At 41.0% G+C, this 16,365-nt stretch overlaps 1 protein-coding gene across 1 annotated transcript in view; it reads right to left on the bottom strand.

Annotated features, from left to right (window-relative positions):
- Positions 1-499: 499 nt before the first annotated feature.
- Positions 500-16,365, bottom strand: part of LOC306962945 (neprilysin-like) — a 33,629-nt gene continuing 17,763 nt past the window's right edge. The window contains exons 5-23 of the mRNA XM_079556331.1: positions 15,250-15,330; positions 15,031-15,126; positions 14,823-14,941; positions 14,453-14,521; positions 13,835-13,969; positions 12,366-12,467; positions 12,147-12,283; positions 11,913-12,006; positions 10,864-10,992; positions 6,208-6,306; positions 6,033-6,110; positions 5,036-5,139; positions 4,743-4,801; positions 4,550-4,669; positions 4,093-4,226; positions 3,053-3,118; positions 2,612-2,707; positions 2,135-2,211; positions 500-1,933 (exon numbers count right to left, since the gene is read on the bottom strand). Coding sequence (XP_079412457.1) covers positions 1,834-1,933; positions 2,135-2,211; positions 2,612-2,707; positions 3,053-3,118; positions 4,093-4,226; positions 4,550-4,669; positions 4,743-4,801; positions 5,036-5,139; positions 6,033-6,110; positions 6,208-6,306; positions 10,864-10,992; positions 11,913-12,006; positions 12,147-12,283; positions 12,366-12,467; positions 13,835-13,969; positions 14,453-14,521; positions 14,823-14,941; positions 15,031-15,126; positions 15,250-15,330 — 1,895 coding nt within the window. The 3' untranslated portion in view covers positions 500-1,833. The remainder of the gene's footprint in view (positions 1,934-2,134; positions 2,212-2,611; positions 2,708-3,052; positions 3,119-4,092; positions 4,227-4,549; positions 4,670-4,742; positions 4,802-5,035; positions 5,140-6,032; positions 6,111-6,207; positions 6,307-10,863; positions 10,993-11,912; positions 12,007-12,146; positions 12,284-12,365; positions 12,468-13,834; positions 13,970-14,452; positions 14,522-14,822; positions 14,942-15,030; positions 15,127-15,249; positions 15,331-16,365) is intronic.

Genomic DNA, 16,365 nt, shown 5'->3' with positions numbered 1-16,365 from the left:
AAAAAAGGCAACAAGACCAAATAACCATATTGTAACCCTGTAGCTCAGGTGGTCAATTCTTTTTCTTTTAGTTTCTTCTTCATGTAAAAGATTTGTACATGAAGTATTGGCATTAAACCATTTAAAATGATGTCCCGGATCACCGAAGCCAAAATGTATGTGTGGAGCCCTGTAAGTGGTTTGTTAAGGTGGCGGACTATGGGAGACAGAACCCTCTGTGGCCCGGCCTCCACACTCTGGAACTCAGTCCATTCACACATACAAACAGCTGATGAGATTGATGAGATTGGTCATTACAAATCTGTTCTCAAAACACATCTGTTCAAATTGGCATTTAACCTCACTGAGTCAGTGCAACAACCCGTTTTGTGTGTGTGTGTGTGTGTGTGTGCATGCGTGCGTGTGTGTGTGAGTGGGAGGGGCGTCTTGAAAAGCGCTACATAAATCATTATTATTATTGTTATTATTAAGGTAAGTAAAAAGAAGTGAAAGAGTGAAAATATGCACCAAGGAAGGGATTTTTAATTTAAAGATTTATTTTGAAACAAATGTTCTTCAATACGATTATCAGTCATTATAAAGTATCTAAATACAGGCAACTGAGGTATATCTTCTTTTCTACAGGTGGAGTGTGGGAGGCAGAGACAGGCAGTGAGCATCGTGCCCTGCCTCACAAACTATGTAGAAATGATTACAATCTTCAACAATTTGCTGCACTATGAATCAAAGGCAGGTTGTTTGTGTTGTAACTTAAAACTAAAACATCATTAAGATGATCAAAAATGAAAGCAATTGTGATTTATGTGAAAATTCCAACAAATAGTTATGTGATGTGTATCTAATTACGATGCAGAAAGGTATTTTTTTTAAAGTTTATAGCAAATTCATTTTTCTCTACTTTTTTGTTGTTGTCCGTGACTACTGTTTGTCCCGTATTCCACATCCACCCACTCTAAGCACATACAACAGACATTAAATGTAAGGCATAGCAGTCGTCTGCTTTGTAGACCCAACATAATGAGACAGGGATGTGCTGCTAATGAGAGACTCATAAGGAGAGAAAGGCTGCATAAAAAGGTGTCAGATGATTGTCAACTGGCAGCAGCAAAAGGCAAGAACCTAATTTCGGTTCATTTGACAATCTGCTAATAATCCTGCCATCCCAGAAACTGTGTATAATACTGTACTTGATAGCTATATACAATATAAAGATCCATACAAAAATATATGACTTAAACATGGTGTGTCAGAGGCAGTCTTCATTTGGCTCCAAAAGACTTTTTTCTTCTTTGTGTGTTTTTTGTTCTTTTTTTTCTTTTTTTGGCTTGTTCTTTTGGCACTATTACCTTGTAATGCCACACAGTTAGTGGCATAATGTTTACCCTTTTTAATATATATATATATATAAAAAAAAATCTAATTTAACCACCAGCATATTCTTAGTGTGTCATCCTTCACCACACTGTTACCATTACATTATGTCTTACTACGTCCCACACAGAATTAGGGCCAATTAAAGTTTCCTCTGAGTGGTCATAATCAAAGCAAATAACTGAATGGAGCATGTTTACAGTCAGGTATGAATGATAAACACGTGATTGTATCCAGTGAAACTAAATATGAATGAACTACACACTCCATCTGTTTGCAAAGTCCACCAGTGTCTTAAAACAAGTGCATACTGCGGTGTCAGTCCACCAGTCCTGGTCCACTTGGTTCTAAAAGGCGGAAGAGGCTGTTTTTACTGTTCGCCTCCACATTCAAAAACCCAATAGTCACGGGGTAAATGCTGGCATGTGACAATCTCCAGCTCACATTATGGTTTCACCAGAATCACCACACACGGCAGACGTTCTCTGGCACCATGTAGCTGTTCTTGTTGCACTTGAACGCTCTAGCAAATTCAGGGAAATTTTGAAGCGAACCGAGTACCCTGTTAACAGAAACAGAAAGTGCATTAGAGTTAGCAGAAAGCAACTGTCTATTGAAAACCTTTAGGCAGTCTTCAAAGTGTTGTTAAAAGATTTTTCTGAATGCTGCATGGCCTTTTTGTGTTTGCAATTAGCAAGTGTAGGAGTGAAAATATTACAGTAAACATGCTTTGTCTCTGTATTATGCTTGTATATTACTGTACCTGAATTTCCCTGGACTGTGAACATCGACTTTGATGGAATTGATGGCTTGCTTTGGCCGATGTGTTCCACACCAAATCTAACATAGTGAGCACAAGGGAAGGAAGGGAAGAGAATGATTTGAATAGCGTTTTTTTTCCAGAGAAGGTCACAAAGCACCTCACAAGGGGCTACTATGCATTCACACTTCACACTCACTGGTGGTAAGTGATGTGTGTAGTTACTTCTGCCCTGGAGTGGACACTAACCACTCACTCACACACCACCTTCATCAGCAAAGGTGAATGTGAAAGTGCCCCAGCACACAATGACAGTACGCAGTGAATAGAGCTGGATTCGAATCGCCAGCCTATTGTTACGATTGTTAGGGCTTTTGAGCCATACTCCTTCATTATTATTATTATCATACAGTAAATCACGCATGCATTAGCTTTCCTTCACAGCACTCGTCTTTGTCGATGCAGCAGAATGTTTGATACCTGGGCAAAGTTTAGAAAGAACAGCTGATCGTGGGACAGGTTGATTCCAGGCAGAGGTGGTTCTTCACCGTGCAGCGCTTCATAGTTTTTATAGGCCTGCAACAAGAAAGGATACAGTGCAAGTTGAATACGTTTGATATTCTTATTTTAGTTATTAAGACATACACATGTCAAATGTGTGATATGCATAATCCAGCAACACACTGTGAATTCCCACCCTGGCAACAAATTATGTTTTTAGGCAGATAACTTTTTAAACTAACAAATGACGTGTCACATTTATAATGTGTCACATAAGAAGATCATTCATTTTCTTTGAGAGGTCATAATCATAAAGAGCAAAAAATAACTCCAGACTTCAACTCTATTTGTAGAGAAAAAAAAGATTCTATAACTTCCTCTGGTAACGCTACTTCAAAACTGCTGCCTGTGGCTCATTACCTGATAGGCCTGCCGTATACCGCCATTGTCAGCGATGTTCTCCCCGAGGGTGTTATTACCGTTTAACTGTGGACGAGAACAAAGAGGAGACACAGATTGGTGAGAGGCAGTGCACTGGAGGAGACTGTAATTGTTTCATTTTATTTCAGCCAGTTACAAATATCACTCATTTTTAATATAAAAAAATAAAAATCATTTTTCCCAGAGGAAAATAAATAACAGCATTGTTTAAAAGACGCAGGAGGCGGGAGGCAGAGGGGGTGAGGGATGGTTATGACAACACAATATATTAAAGACGGAGATGAGATGAGCCAGCACAAGTGCTTTGACGGGAGACAACTATAAATAGGCCCTTGGTTGAATGGAAAGGCTTGATGCATTTTCATTCCCATGGTAAAATATCCTGCTGCATTGCCAAGGCTTTTGGCTCTCCAAAATACTAACTATCATGATATTTTTCTATAATGTTTGTTTGTGTTATGTGTTCTGACTTCAAAAGCTGAACATATGGCTTTGGTGCATTACTTTGTCTCTGTGTGCTTTAGCACCAGCATTGTTCTTATTTATTATTTACAATACAGCATAACACGCTAATCGAGTCGACGGTGTTAACAAGGACAAGCCTGAAGTGCATCCTACTGATAAGCATTCTTTCTTTCCAATCTTTCCACTCTAAATTATTCAAAACCAACTGGATTACAAAAATCTGACACCTATAAGACAAATGGAAAGACACCCACTATGGCAAAACAAGCGAATGATTACTTATATGCTGAAGAAAAAAAAAGTTACTTTCCTCGCTTAGCTCTATTACCCATTAACACTACGCTGTATGTACTGTATGTCCTTCTACATTACTTTCAGAACAACTCAACTACATACATGTCAGAAGTGTATTAACATTTTTTTCGCTCGAGCCTTTCAAGATGGATTTTGGATAGATTAAAGTCGAGGCTAGGGAGAATATTGGTTTGTGTTATATAATGCTGGGTCAGTTTGAGAAAAGAGGAGCACTTCGCAAACAGAGAACAGTGACGTACATGGAGCCCGTTTGCCAGGTCCCAGGAGAAGTTTCCGTACTGGTCCACAATGCACTTGGACAGCTCCAGGAACCTCTGCGTGGAATCTGGGGTCCACCAGTCCTTCAAGTCCCCATCTTTATCATAGTTCCTGCCTGAATCACCAAATTATTTCCGTTAACATAATACATATAAACACGTTTTCAATAGGTTTAGGTCAAGGTACTCTTCCTCTGAATTCAACCTTTTCCTCAATCACATTTGAGCAACCAGTACAAAGCAGCCCAAACTTTTACAACATAGGTACAAGTACAGACAAAGAGAAACTGTAGTAGCACCTAAATTATTGCTACAATGTAATGTATGAAAAACTGAAGAAAGACATGTAGTACTTGTTCTACTTCAAATCTATTCATCTCACCAAGGAGATCTGACTAAATCACTTTGTATCAAATAGAAGCACTGAATAAAGTTATACCATTGTCGTCAAAGCCGTGTGTTATCTCGTGGCCGATCACCATGCCAATACCACCGTAGTTGAGGGACTTGGTTTGGCCTTTGCTGAAGAAAGGAGGTTGTAGAATCCCTGCAGGGAACACTGAAACCATACAACACACTGTTAATGCAAGCTCACAAGCACATCATTGGCTGCATTAGCATACACTCCCTACCTATTTGGTTTTTACTAGAAGAATAAAACGCATTTACAACAGCAGCTCCGGTTACCCACCTGCGGAGAGAAGCGAGTGTGCATTTGAGATTCAGTCTGAATAAGAAAATTAACCTATGCTAATAATAACCAAAGCTAATATTAGTATTCCTGCTGTTTCTCGTGAGTGTGGGTGTCAGTGTGGGAGAAAGCACTACAGTAAATGCAGGCAAACTCGCAACACAAGAGCGCTTTCATTCAAATGTGTGGAATATCATTTCCCATGTATCTTTTATAGCACAAGCACAGCCTTACTCTTCTTTGTTGACTTTGACTCTGAGTTTCCGCAGCCGCTTCTTCTGTGCAAATTCCAAGTTTTTCAAGATGTTTTCAAAGTACTCCTCAGCACTGTAGTTGAGCTGTATCACGCAAAAACAGAGGAGATTAGCGGCGATGAAAGCTCTCAACGCCAAGTCATTTATTGTGCTACAAAATCTCACATCACCAGCCCATAATTCACTGAGAGGCTTTTTTTTAGAGGTTGCTGGTTCAGTGAAGCGGGTATTGTTAGAGCAAAAAAAGAAAAAGAAGGCATTCGCACAGTGGTGAAAAATGTGCTTAAAAGAGTTGGTAGCACTTTTACAGTCCTTCACAGTCTTAGCAAGGTAATAGTATTGAAACATAGTGGCACCATTTATATTACTATTTGTATGTGGACTTTATTATCCCTGTGAGGACATTTTGTCTCATCCTTCAAACAGTGCCCATTTCCAGACCGTAAGCCTGGATCCTGGAGGTTTTAGTCTCCTGTGCACGTTGTGAGTTGATGGGGGAAACCGGAGCACCCAGAGAAAACCCAGCCACAGACAAGGACATGAACATGAACAGGCAAACTCCACATCCGGCCTGAGAATCGAACCTGAGGCCTTCTTGCTCTGCTTCTTTCTTTTTTTTGACTGTGTAATCTACTCAGTCTCCTCCTCAAGCCCTCAAACACTTACCCCCCACCTGCTGATGTCATGGGGTTTGGCTGATATACTCATGTTGTAATTTTAAAAGATTGAATAACAGAGTAATTCAAGACTTTAAATGATCTTTTTTAGTAAATGAAATGTTTTTATATGTGCCAATTGTCTCTTACTTAGGTTCAGATCATGTACCCAATGACATCATTAGTACATGTTATTTAAATGCAATGTACTTAAAGAAAATGTGTTTTTAGGGACATTGACAAAATAAATAAACAACAAATGATTAATGCTTCACAAATCCACGCAAGTGTTGCATTAACATTATAAAGTGTTGCACTCACATCTTTATACTCGTTGTTAAGGAACTGATCTTCCATAATGTTGTCAGAATATCCAATCCGTTCTCGAATCGCTCTGGCCTTAAGAAGAAGTCGCAAAACAAAAATGACACACAATGTTAATTTCCCTGTGTTCACTGATAAAAACTACCCCCACATTGAGTTGAACTGTAGTTACCTTTTCCTCAGCTGCCTTCTTGGTCTGCGCATCCATCCAGGTCAGGTCATCCAGATTGCTAATGAACACTTCTCGGATGTCCTTAATCATCTCCTGCATCTGAGGCCCACACAGATTATCACGGAAAATTTAATCAAATCAGCAGTCAGAAGGAAGATGGCATGCTTAACAGTGCAGTATACTGTATTTCAAAGTCTCCACTGAGTGGGCGTTTTGCTAAGAGGGCTTGTGGAGAGTTTCACAATGTCTATGAAAAGGTGTTTCATAAATGCATCCAGTATTGTGCAACAACATTTTCTATTGTCAGCTCTTTCATTTTATTTGCCTAAAGCATCTTCAAGTCAGTGTTTGAGAAGTCACACATTTTTATTAGTATGTGTATCCCTTTATTACACTTTATGTATTTCTATTACTTTTGAGGAATTTTTCAGGAATGCGCTTGGACTACACCGAGAGACAGACAGACTGACGCCTTCACCATGGGATTTTGTTGTGCAAACCAAACATGGCTTGCACAATACAAGACAAAAAGACAAGACGGAAAAGTAAATGCCGTGTAAAACAAGGAAAGGTTGCATTTGCAAACAGACTGCCATAATGATGGGCAGTGGGCAGGCAGATGCATTCCTCTGTCTCTTCACATCAGCAAAGCTCTCGCTAACACACCACAACACACTTGGACACTTTGCCATGGCCAACCACAAAACCCATGAGGGGGATAGTGAGGCCAGAATACTGCACTTGAGTAATAGACCAATCTGGGGTGATGATAACCCTATGCAAGGGAGAGATCACAATGAGTTTTGGTGGTGGAAAGAGTTTCAATTCTCATGTTCGTTGTAATAGGATGGAAGCTCATTTGTATAGCTCTTTTTCACAGAAGTGACACAGGGTTGGGAACTTTCTTCTTTCTTAGCACACAAGTAAGCTACGTAGCCACGGTTTTCCCTGGGGTAGACTTACAGAAATGCAGCTGCACATATCAACGGACCCTCTGACCATTCGCACACAGACACACACCCTAGTCATACATTGTACATGTTTTTTGTGGTAGGGGAAACCGGAGCAGCCGGAGGAAAACCTACATAGGGGAGAACATGCAAACTCTACACACAGAAAGGCCCTGTCCTCCCAGGGATCAAACCGGCAACCTTCTTGCTGTGAAGTGCAAGTGCTAACTGCAGCGCCATGCAGTGGGTTATTGCTCTTTGCAGGAGTTTGCGGATAATGACTCATACCCATATGGTATGTGTATGGTATGTATGGTATGGCATGGTATGGTATGGTATGGTATGGTATGGTAGGGTAGGGTAGGGTAGGGTATGTGTATGGCATGGTATGGTATGGCATGGCATGGCATGGCATGGCATGGCATGGCACGGCACGGCACGGCACGGCACGGCACGGCACGGCAGGGTATGGGTATGGTATGGTATGGTATGGTATGGTACGGTAGGGTAGGGTAGGGTATGGGTATGGTAGGGTAGGGTAGGGTAGGGTAGGGTAGGGTATGGTATGGTATGGTATGGTATGGTATGGTCCACCATCCAGAGCTAAGTGAGGCGGGATTCTCTGTCAAACAGCAGCTTGCCACAGACACATCATAAGGCAAGCCTATTTGTTTTTGCACATTATCCTGTCTAGTTGAACCCCTGAGTGGTCTTCAGAGCTGATGTTTACAAGTGAATTTCTCCATTGTGAGATCAATAAAGCTACATCTTATCTTATCTTTCTCTGAGAAATACTTTTGGGCTTGGATCCTAAAAAAGACTAACACTTTCAGGTTGTCCACCACTGATACTGTTAAAGCCATAGGGTCAGTGACAGGAGTGGCTAATACCTTTACTGAATTCTTCACATGTGTAAATGTACTTAGTCACATTTCAGAAAGCATCATGCCTGAAATCTGAATCTGAGGTTGGCATGTTACGATCGCGCCGGCTGTGCCAGGTTTTGTAGGTCAGCAATCCTGCCACATACACGCCATTAAATCTCTTGGCCTGCCCCCAGCCCCTGCCCCTCAGCATCTCCACCTGCCATTGACCACAGTATACAGCATGCTGCTCACGCTCCCTCACTCATCGCAACTTTTTTTTTTGTCTTCTCTTTTAACTGAGTCCCAGATGTGCTGTCGCTTGTTTATGGCCAAAGCATGACAGCTCAAATCTTTTTTTCTGGTATATGTCTCATGTGGCCAAAAGTTGTATTCCGTCTTGGGATAGTGTTGAGCATCAAAAACATAAGTCTGACACTTCTTTTTCTGCTTTTCTGTGGAGCTCAGGACGCTATAAATGTACCTCTCCTTAGCGCACACACTACCTGAGCAGAGGTAAGTAGGACACACATGGTACACTGCACTTCACAGGGCAGTTTCTTACTGGAGAATCTGTAGTGAAAAACGATAAACTGTGCAGGATGGTGCTAGTTTTTCCCCAACACACAAAGCATCTAGCTAGAAAACAGAAGCAACCAAACAAAGGTCCATCACTGTCAATGTCCCTCATGCATTGTCCGGCCGTTTCTAAGTAAGTATATTAGCATAATGTCAAAGAAGACGAAGAGCAAAACACACCAGCATCGAAAGAAAGAGAAAGCAAGACCTGAATCAGAAAGCTATTCCAAGCTATTTGGATGCACTGTATCATGGTAATAGGAACGAAATAGCATGGTATCAATGGATTATGAAGTATAATACATTTAGTAGCCCTATTTCCAAACATTACTGAGAAAAAATATATAAATAGATGTTTGGTAACTGACAATCGGTATACTGGAGTAGGATTATCATATTTTTACTCTTTTAGGTGCCATGCTATTTGCATTCTATAACTATCCTATATCTGTGCTGTACAGTGTTTCCCAAGCAGGGTATGAGGAATTTAAAAGCAAAACTGACCTAAAAGCTATTCTACTGGAGTTTACAGCCTATTTGAAAGTTAAGACGGACAAAACTGATCATATCTTTTTTGCTTGCATTGTGGCCACATTCATGTCACGTTTTTGAAGCGTTTTTGTAGATTTTTGTGCTTTTCCATCATTTTTTCGTAGCTTTATTGATGCTTTGACGTAGTTTACCACCACCGAGTATGGAGTGAATGTACAATTGTGTCATGTAAAGCGCTTTGTGACCATGTCTGTGAAAGGCGCTATATAAATAAAGATCTTCTTCTTCTTCTTCTTCTTCTTCTTCTTCTTCTTCTTCTTTTATGTCATGTTTTCATCACTTTTTTGTCTCTCTTCTGTTTTTGTTGTGTTTTTGACGCTTTTTTTTATTGTGTTATTGCTGCTTTTCCGGCACGTTTTTGTCACTCTTTTGTTGCATTTTCATCCTCGTTTTCGTCGCTATTTTTCAAGGAGCTGTTAGGACAAATTGGACAAAATATGCTTGGTTCAGGTGGGGTTTAAGAGATTATGGGGTGCGTGAGACAAAAAGGCTGGCGCCGTTGCACTTCAGGAAAGTGCTACCTATTTTTTAAGCTATTCAATTTAATCAGCTGTGTGTATATGGTAGAGCTATCTGAGCTTGTTTCTCTCTTCACCTGTTAGTATTTTTCAAAATTCTAAAGCCAAAGGTAGGTCACTGCACCAGGAGCCTCCACAGAATCCATTTCTGTATTCCATCCATGCCTGGACTCATCTTCTACCTGTTGTAATAAATATTTACTACTCCCGAAATCCGTGACATGGAGAAATATACATAAACAGAGTTATAAATCTGTGCCTAGACGTGACGCGAGAAGCAGTTGTGCGTCAGCCTTGCACACAAATGTGCGTGTCCATTTGGCACTATCAGGGATCCATATGGTAAAGCACAACAAGGTGATGATTTACACTGTGTAGCAGATGCACTCACACACGCTAGCAATCACGTGGACGCTGGGACATTTATAACCATATATACATCCAGAGCAGAGCAAGCTGAGTGGGCATCATGTACTGAGCGAAAGCAGAAGGGAGCGGAAGGAACGGAGGAGCACTCACAACTAGGAGACGTGTATAAAATAAGACAAAGCCTGTCAAAGTGAGAAGTCGAGTTTTGTTCATGTATTGTTTACTATTTTCTGAATAATGTCATGGCCTTGTTAGATGGTGAAAATAGATTGCTAGATTTAAATTTTGCACAATATCACTTCACATTTCTGTCATTGATATTATCAACAAACCCACAGCACACGACACTCAGGAAAGATAACACTCATTTGGACTGCCTAAGTCATCAGTATGAGGATTCCCATTAAACCGTTGAAATATGACTTGGGCTAGGAAAGCTAACAAAATAATACATGACTTGGGCTTTCAGTCCCATAAATGTTAAGAAACCCAACCCATTATGTGCATAAAGAGCTATTTGAGGAATTAAATGTTGAAAGCTTTCTTTTATCCTTGCTTCTGTTGCTCGTCCTGCAAAAAAATATAATAAAAGAAAGAAAAAGAAACCTTAGCTGCACTTCATCATCTTCCTTTTATCTTGTTTTTTATCCAGTTTTATGTATTGTTTTATTTATGTTCTTAGGTCATAGTTCACTCTTTAGAAGACTGCAGCTGCAGGCAGTACTCTGAGCCCAAGATAAAAACCTTTATCCGATGGGAAAACCAAACCACCATTTATGAGGTCAAATGATTCCCTTTACACTGAATGCAGACAAGCAGACTGACCAGTTCCTTGCTCTTCTCAGAGAAGGCCTCCTGCACGTACAGTCGTCCCACAGAGTTCTCCAGGTTGTTGTTAACGTAAAGAGCGCACTGTCGCCACACGGCTGCCTCCGAGGTGGTGCCTGAAAGAGCCTGTGGAGCAGGGCACAAAAACAGTCACTGAACCGACCTCAGGGGGGCACTTTATGTCATATAACCTCAGTGTATGTTGCTGGAATGGTGATGAGTGTTACAAGAGTGTGTTGGGTATTATTTAGTTATTTATTACTGCAGTGCTTAGAGACTTACACTGGCTAGCGCTGGGTACCGTTGAATTTTTTTCGATACTGGTACTTTAACCATAGTTGGTTTTAGATACTGACCTAAATGATACTTATTACTTGTCATATTGAACCATAAAACAGATTAATAATGTTAATTTATTCCTTTCCCTTCCATTTTTTTTTGGTGTGCATTTCTATCATTTTTTGATGTGAAAGAACCAAGAAAGGGCGGAAAAAATACTTTCCAATTGTTATTATTTTTTTTATGAACAACAGCATGAAGATAAAGATTTTATATTCCTTTTCGGTACCTGCTTTCAATACTTATATTTTTTCTCTTATATGAGAAAGACCCTACCTTCGTTTCAACTTCGAGGGTGAAGTACTTAAAGTAGTACCTAAACTTTTTTTTTCCGACTGGTATCGTTTGACGGTACCCAGCCCTAACAGCGACATCATATTCATTACAGGCTGGACAACCTAGACCGTGCATCGCCATTTTTTAGAGCCTCGATCGTAATTCATATTTCATTATGAATAATGTGCACCTAGTATTCTGCCCTGAAGAGGTATCTAAAACCATCTGCTAAAAAAGAGTTCACAGTTATTAAGTTTGGTTGAATGCGGAACTATCACATTTGACACTCTTCTGCTGGTCTAAATTTGACATCTGGCTCTGTGTACTGCAGTAGAGAAAGTTCAACTGTACTCCACAAAAGCAGCTAAAGCAAGTTCTCGCACAGCTGCGTGTCTTTCATACAGCGACAGCTTTAGGCTTGCAGCTTGTACCTTTCGAAAAGCTTTCCTGGTGTCCCTGTACGATCTGCTCAGGCCCACCACCATGTTCATAGCGAAGCGCCACACCATGTAGTTCTGTAGGTCCCTGTAAAAATGAAGAATGTTTCAAAGAAAACACACACATAAAAGCTGAGGCACAGCACATGGCAAAGAGGAGCATCTGTTTTTATTGACCGGGCACTCTCGGGCAAAACATATTTAAACAGCACAGCAGCCCCGTCTTACCGCTTGGTATATTTGGCGAGGAGAATGTTGAGCTTTCGGTAGTAGTTTGGCGAGTAGTTAATGATCTTCTCTGTATCAGGGACTGTTATGTTGACTGTGTTCATGATTTTTGCTGTGAAGTAACTCCAGTTAAAAGTCTATGGAAGACAAGAATCCAAAGACATTTAAAAAAAAAAAACATAACCAGAAAGGATTTACTGTATATGAGAAAGATCCTACCTTCGTTTCGACCTCGAGGGTGAAGTTGGCGTTCATGTCTCCTAACTCCATCTTATTGTAAAGCAGCACAGGGTTGTTACGGTCCTCTGGAGTGTCTGTGGCCTTGAGGAGCAGAAAGAGAAACGTGTGGGTTAGAAATCACAATCCCTGTCACAGAACCACCACACCTTTTTCTCCAACACATCCATATGGCTACACCACGCACGGAGACCAGCACCAACAAACATATCAGTGGTCCCAGGAGGTTTGGGGGGGGGGTCTGTAAATGTCAAGCCTGAGAAGGTAGCAAATGCCCTATAAAAGCCAGTGCTGGAGTGGAGCTCAAGTGAAGCATGGCAGTAAGCAAGACAGGCTTCCAAAGACAAATGTGCACCTTGGAAAGCTAAAGCGTCTCGGAGTTGTTGGTGGTGCTTGTGTCCAGTTAATTGTCATCCAGACAGGAGTCACAAGACAGCATTGAGCTCCAGGCAAGAAAAGGTCACACAGTCAATATTTGGTAAATAGAACATTCTGGGTTCCGAAAATACATACACAAAAAATAGAAATAGGTTGCATAATTGTTAAAGGGATATTTCATGATTTTTGAGGGCCTCATTTCCTAGTTATCCAAAGAGTTGTTCATGTTGTCCTTATATTTGAAGTTTAGTGGTGCTAGGCTAGTGCTAGACTAGTGCTAGGCTAGCGTAAGTCTATGCTAACTAGTTGCTTGCATTAAGAACAGTCTGACCCAAGCACAGTGCACCTTAGGCAAATCACATATAACACCAGAGACTACTGATATAAATGTCTGTGTTGACTGAATAATGTTTGAAATATAAGCATTTTGCATCTAAAAGAACTTATATTTGAGCAGAATCAGCTTCCTGGTTGTAAGCTACGCAGCGGCGGAGTGATCTGCGCGGTTACCGGATCGACAGTAGTTTGTTTACCTGCGGCATTACTGCACATGGAAGTCACGAGAGAAATTTCTACAAATCAGATATGGCAACGTTTGGAGGACTACATGATGATTTTGAAGAGGTTTTTAATGCAGGCTACTAGTTACCATAGACACGCGCTAGCCTAGCACCGCTAAACTCTTCAATATAAGGACTGCATGAATTAAAACAATTAACAACACTCTGGATAACAAAGAAATGATGCCCTGTGTCAGAAATCCTGAAATATCCCTTTCTTTACTCATTTAGGAACAACTTTTTCTACCCATTTTCATTCAGTTTGAGCAGGTGAGCAGCCGGAGAGATGGTGGTAATTTCCAGAATTTCCATCCATTGCACTATTGGATTGATACTGCATACCATCTTAGTTAAAGACCTTGACTAACCTGTGATCTACAGTGTTAAGCAATAGTAGAACGGTGCCATAATTTGTGACTTAACACCCTCCATTTGTCCACAGTTTGTATCTTTACTGATGTCATGTTTACCTTCGCCTTCCACAAATCACAACAATCGCCCTTGTATGCTTACGTTGGCGATGTCTTTTTCCAAGTCGAACACTCGCGTGACCTCTTCCCTGATGTCGGTCTCATTGATGCCCAGTCCCCGGTCGGCGCGTATGAGCTTGGCCAGGTCAACCATGAACTGCTCGTAAGCCCGACACGCCTGTCATTCAAACATATACAGTTCGTTAACAAGTGCATGACATCAACGCGCGGTGCAGCAGGTGTTTACATTATTTGGTTAAGTGGAATTCGCGTTAATGGAGAAAAGATGGCCTCCCCAATCACAGACATCTGCGCCGTATTAAGACATGACTTAATCTGTAGTTGAATCATCCCTTATTAGCTAAACAGACGTTTATAGGTTGCACATGGACAGACACATGTTGGCAGAGGCTTTTTTGCTGCGTATTAACCCTCGCATCAAACTCAGGTATTGCTGTTTTAAAGTGACACCCCCTTTTACTCTACGGGGCATCAAGTTTCCCAGAACCAGCTCCAGGGGACATGAAACCGAGACTCCGTGGCACGCATCCAAATGAAAACCTGCAGCTGTTTTCGATGTGCATCAGTTTAAAGCGTAATCACATGTGTGGGTGGGTATAGTGTGTGTGTGGGTGGGTGTAGGTTACGTAAGTGAGCTCACCTCTCCGTAAGCGCCACTGCAGGAGTAATAGTCTCGAGACAACAGGCCGAGACTTGACTGCTGGTCGAACTGGCAATAAATGAAAATACGGTATAGTCGATTACACATAGGCCAAATACTGGACATAAAGATGAATTGTAAATAGACAATATTGAAAATGATCCATCAACACTTTGATTGAAAATGAGCTTTTCTCCGGAGGATGAGAGTATCGATATACCCTATTGTTAGCCTATACACTGTAGAAATCCCTGTTGCCCCGTTAGATGTTTAACACTGACAAAGCTACAATGCGTGACAAGAAAAAAAAAAAAAAAAGAAAATCCAGTGTACTTAGCAGGAGGACATCTTGCTACAGTTGCACACCTACATGAATGATGTGCGAATTGGAATCTCTGTCATCGGTGCCCACAAAAAAGTTCACCAATAGTTGAGTCTCGTATTTTTCATTGAGTTTAGCGACAACGTCCTCCAGCCGCCAAGTTGCACCTGATGGCAGAAGAAGGTAAGCCACCATGAAATAAACCAACCTGTATCCAATGTGTCAAAATCAGCGCTTGTAGAGAATCAGGTTATACCATAGTGAGCTTCCCAGTCATCCACGGCTATTGGCCACTCAAACACGTCAGGCAGCATTTGCAACAGTGGAGCGCCTCCCCTGACTTCGATCAGACCTTGGATAAAAATGCATAACGTCAGTATTTGTTCTGGCATTGTAGACCAACAATTAGCTTAAAAACAGCAATGAATAAATAAAGCTTTCTCATAAAACTGGATTGAGTTGAATGGTGGCTTACTTTCATTGGTGCATGACTTGTAGAGTGTCTTGGCCTTGGTGAGTGCAGCTGCTTCACCCTCAACGCTCTGTTCGAGGACTCCTACAGGAAAAGCAGAGGCATGAGAATCCATATTTGCAACATGTTTGGCAAAGTGGGAACTATATGAAGAGCAGAGAAAGATGCAAATGACCTTGGCTATGAAAATAAGACAAGTAAGAAAACAAATTCAGATATACACAGCAAACGGTTTCTTTCCGGAGATATTTAAGCGGGAAAAAGATTCTAAAAACAGCTTTAACTATAGTATGAGTTGCTTTTCTCCCCCTGTTCCCTGTTTGGATCATGCGTATGTGAAGCATGTTTGGGCTTTAAGTCATAGCAATCACTATTAGAGAGACAATTCACCGGTTTGTCTATCAACATTCAACTATTCCCATAGCATGTGCATCAAACCAGGAACGCTTACCACTCTGCCAATATCCATCCCTTTAAATAATTCAGCAGTATATTAAGAGGGAGAACGGGACGTGTTTATGACTCTGAGCCATAGACTCCTCATGCTTGGTGGCGGTGGTGGTGGCGGTGTTAGATAAGGCCAATAGATTCTATGTCCATGCAGCTGTGACTATAACTACCAGTGTGTGACTGTGAAGACCAGAATATAAGGGGAAGGGGAGCTGAAGCAAATAAAAGGTTTTACAAAAGAGACTGAAATCAGTGTCAGTGTTTGCTTGTGTAAGCTCGGAGTTGTACAGAACTGTTCCATCATCGACAATGGTCCGTCATCTGTACTGAACCTTTGTCTACACTGTCAGTGCAGCCTCCCAGTAAAAATAAATGAGAATGACAGACTTATTACTTGTCAAAATAAATTAATTAGATAATTTGAACTGTCTATCCGTCCACAATTACAAATTTGCCAATAAACCTGCACTCATTAACATTACACTCTCATGGAAATCATGTTTGTACTTGCGTGGCAGTTTGCCAATGTCACCAAGTCCATCAACAAACTTTCCAAAGGTCAAACTCTTACAAATGCCCTTTTCAGTAAAAACACTGCTGATAAATGGACCAGAGCAGAGGGATACATGCAGCATTGTTAGGCAATGAGTGTCCATGCGCTGTGTTCAA

This window comes from Gobius niger (assembly GCF_951799975.1).
Source record: "Gobius niger genome assembly, chromosome: 1".
NCBI classification, from domain to species: Eukaryota; Metazoa; Chordata; class Actinopteri; order Gobiiformes; family Gobiidae; genus Gobius; species Gobius niger.
This window is presented reverse-complemented; position numbering and strand designations above follow the sequence as displayed.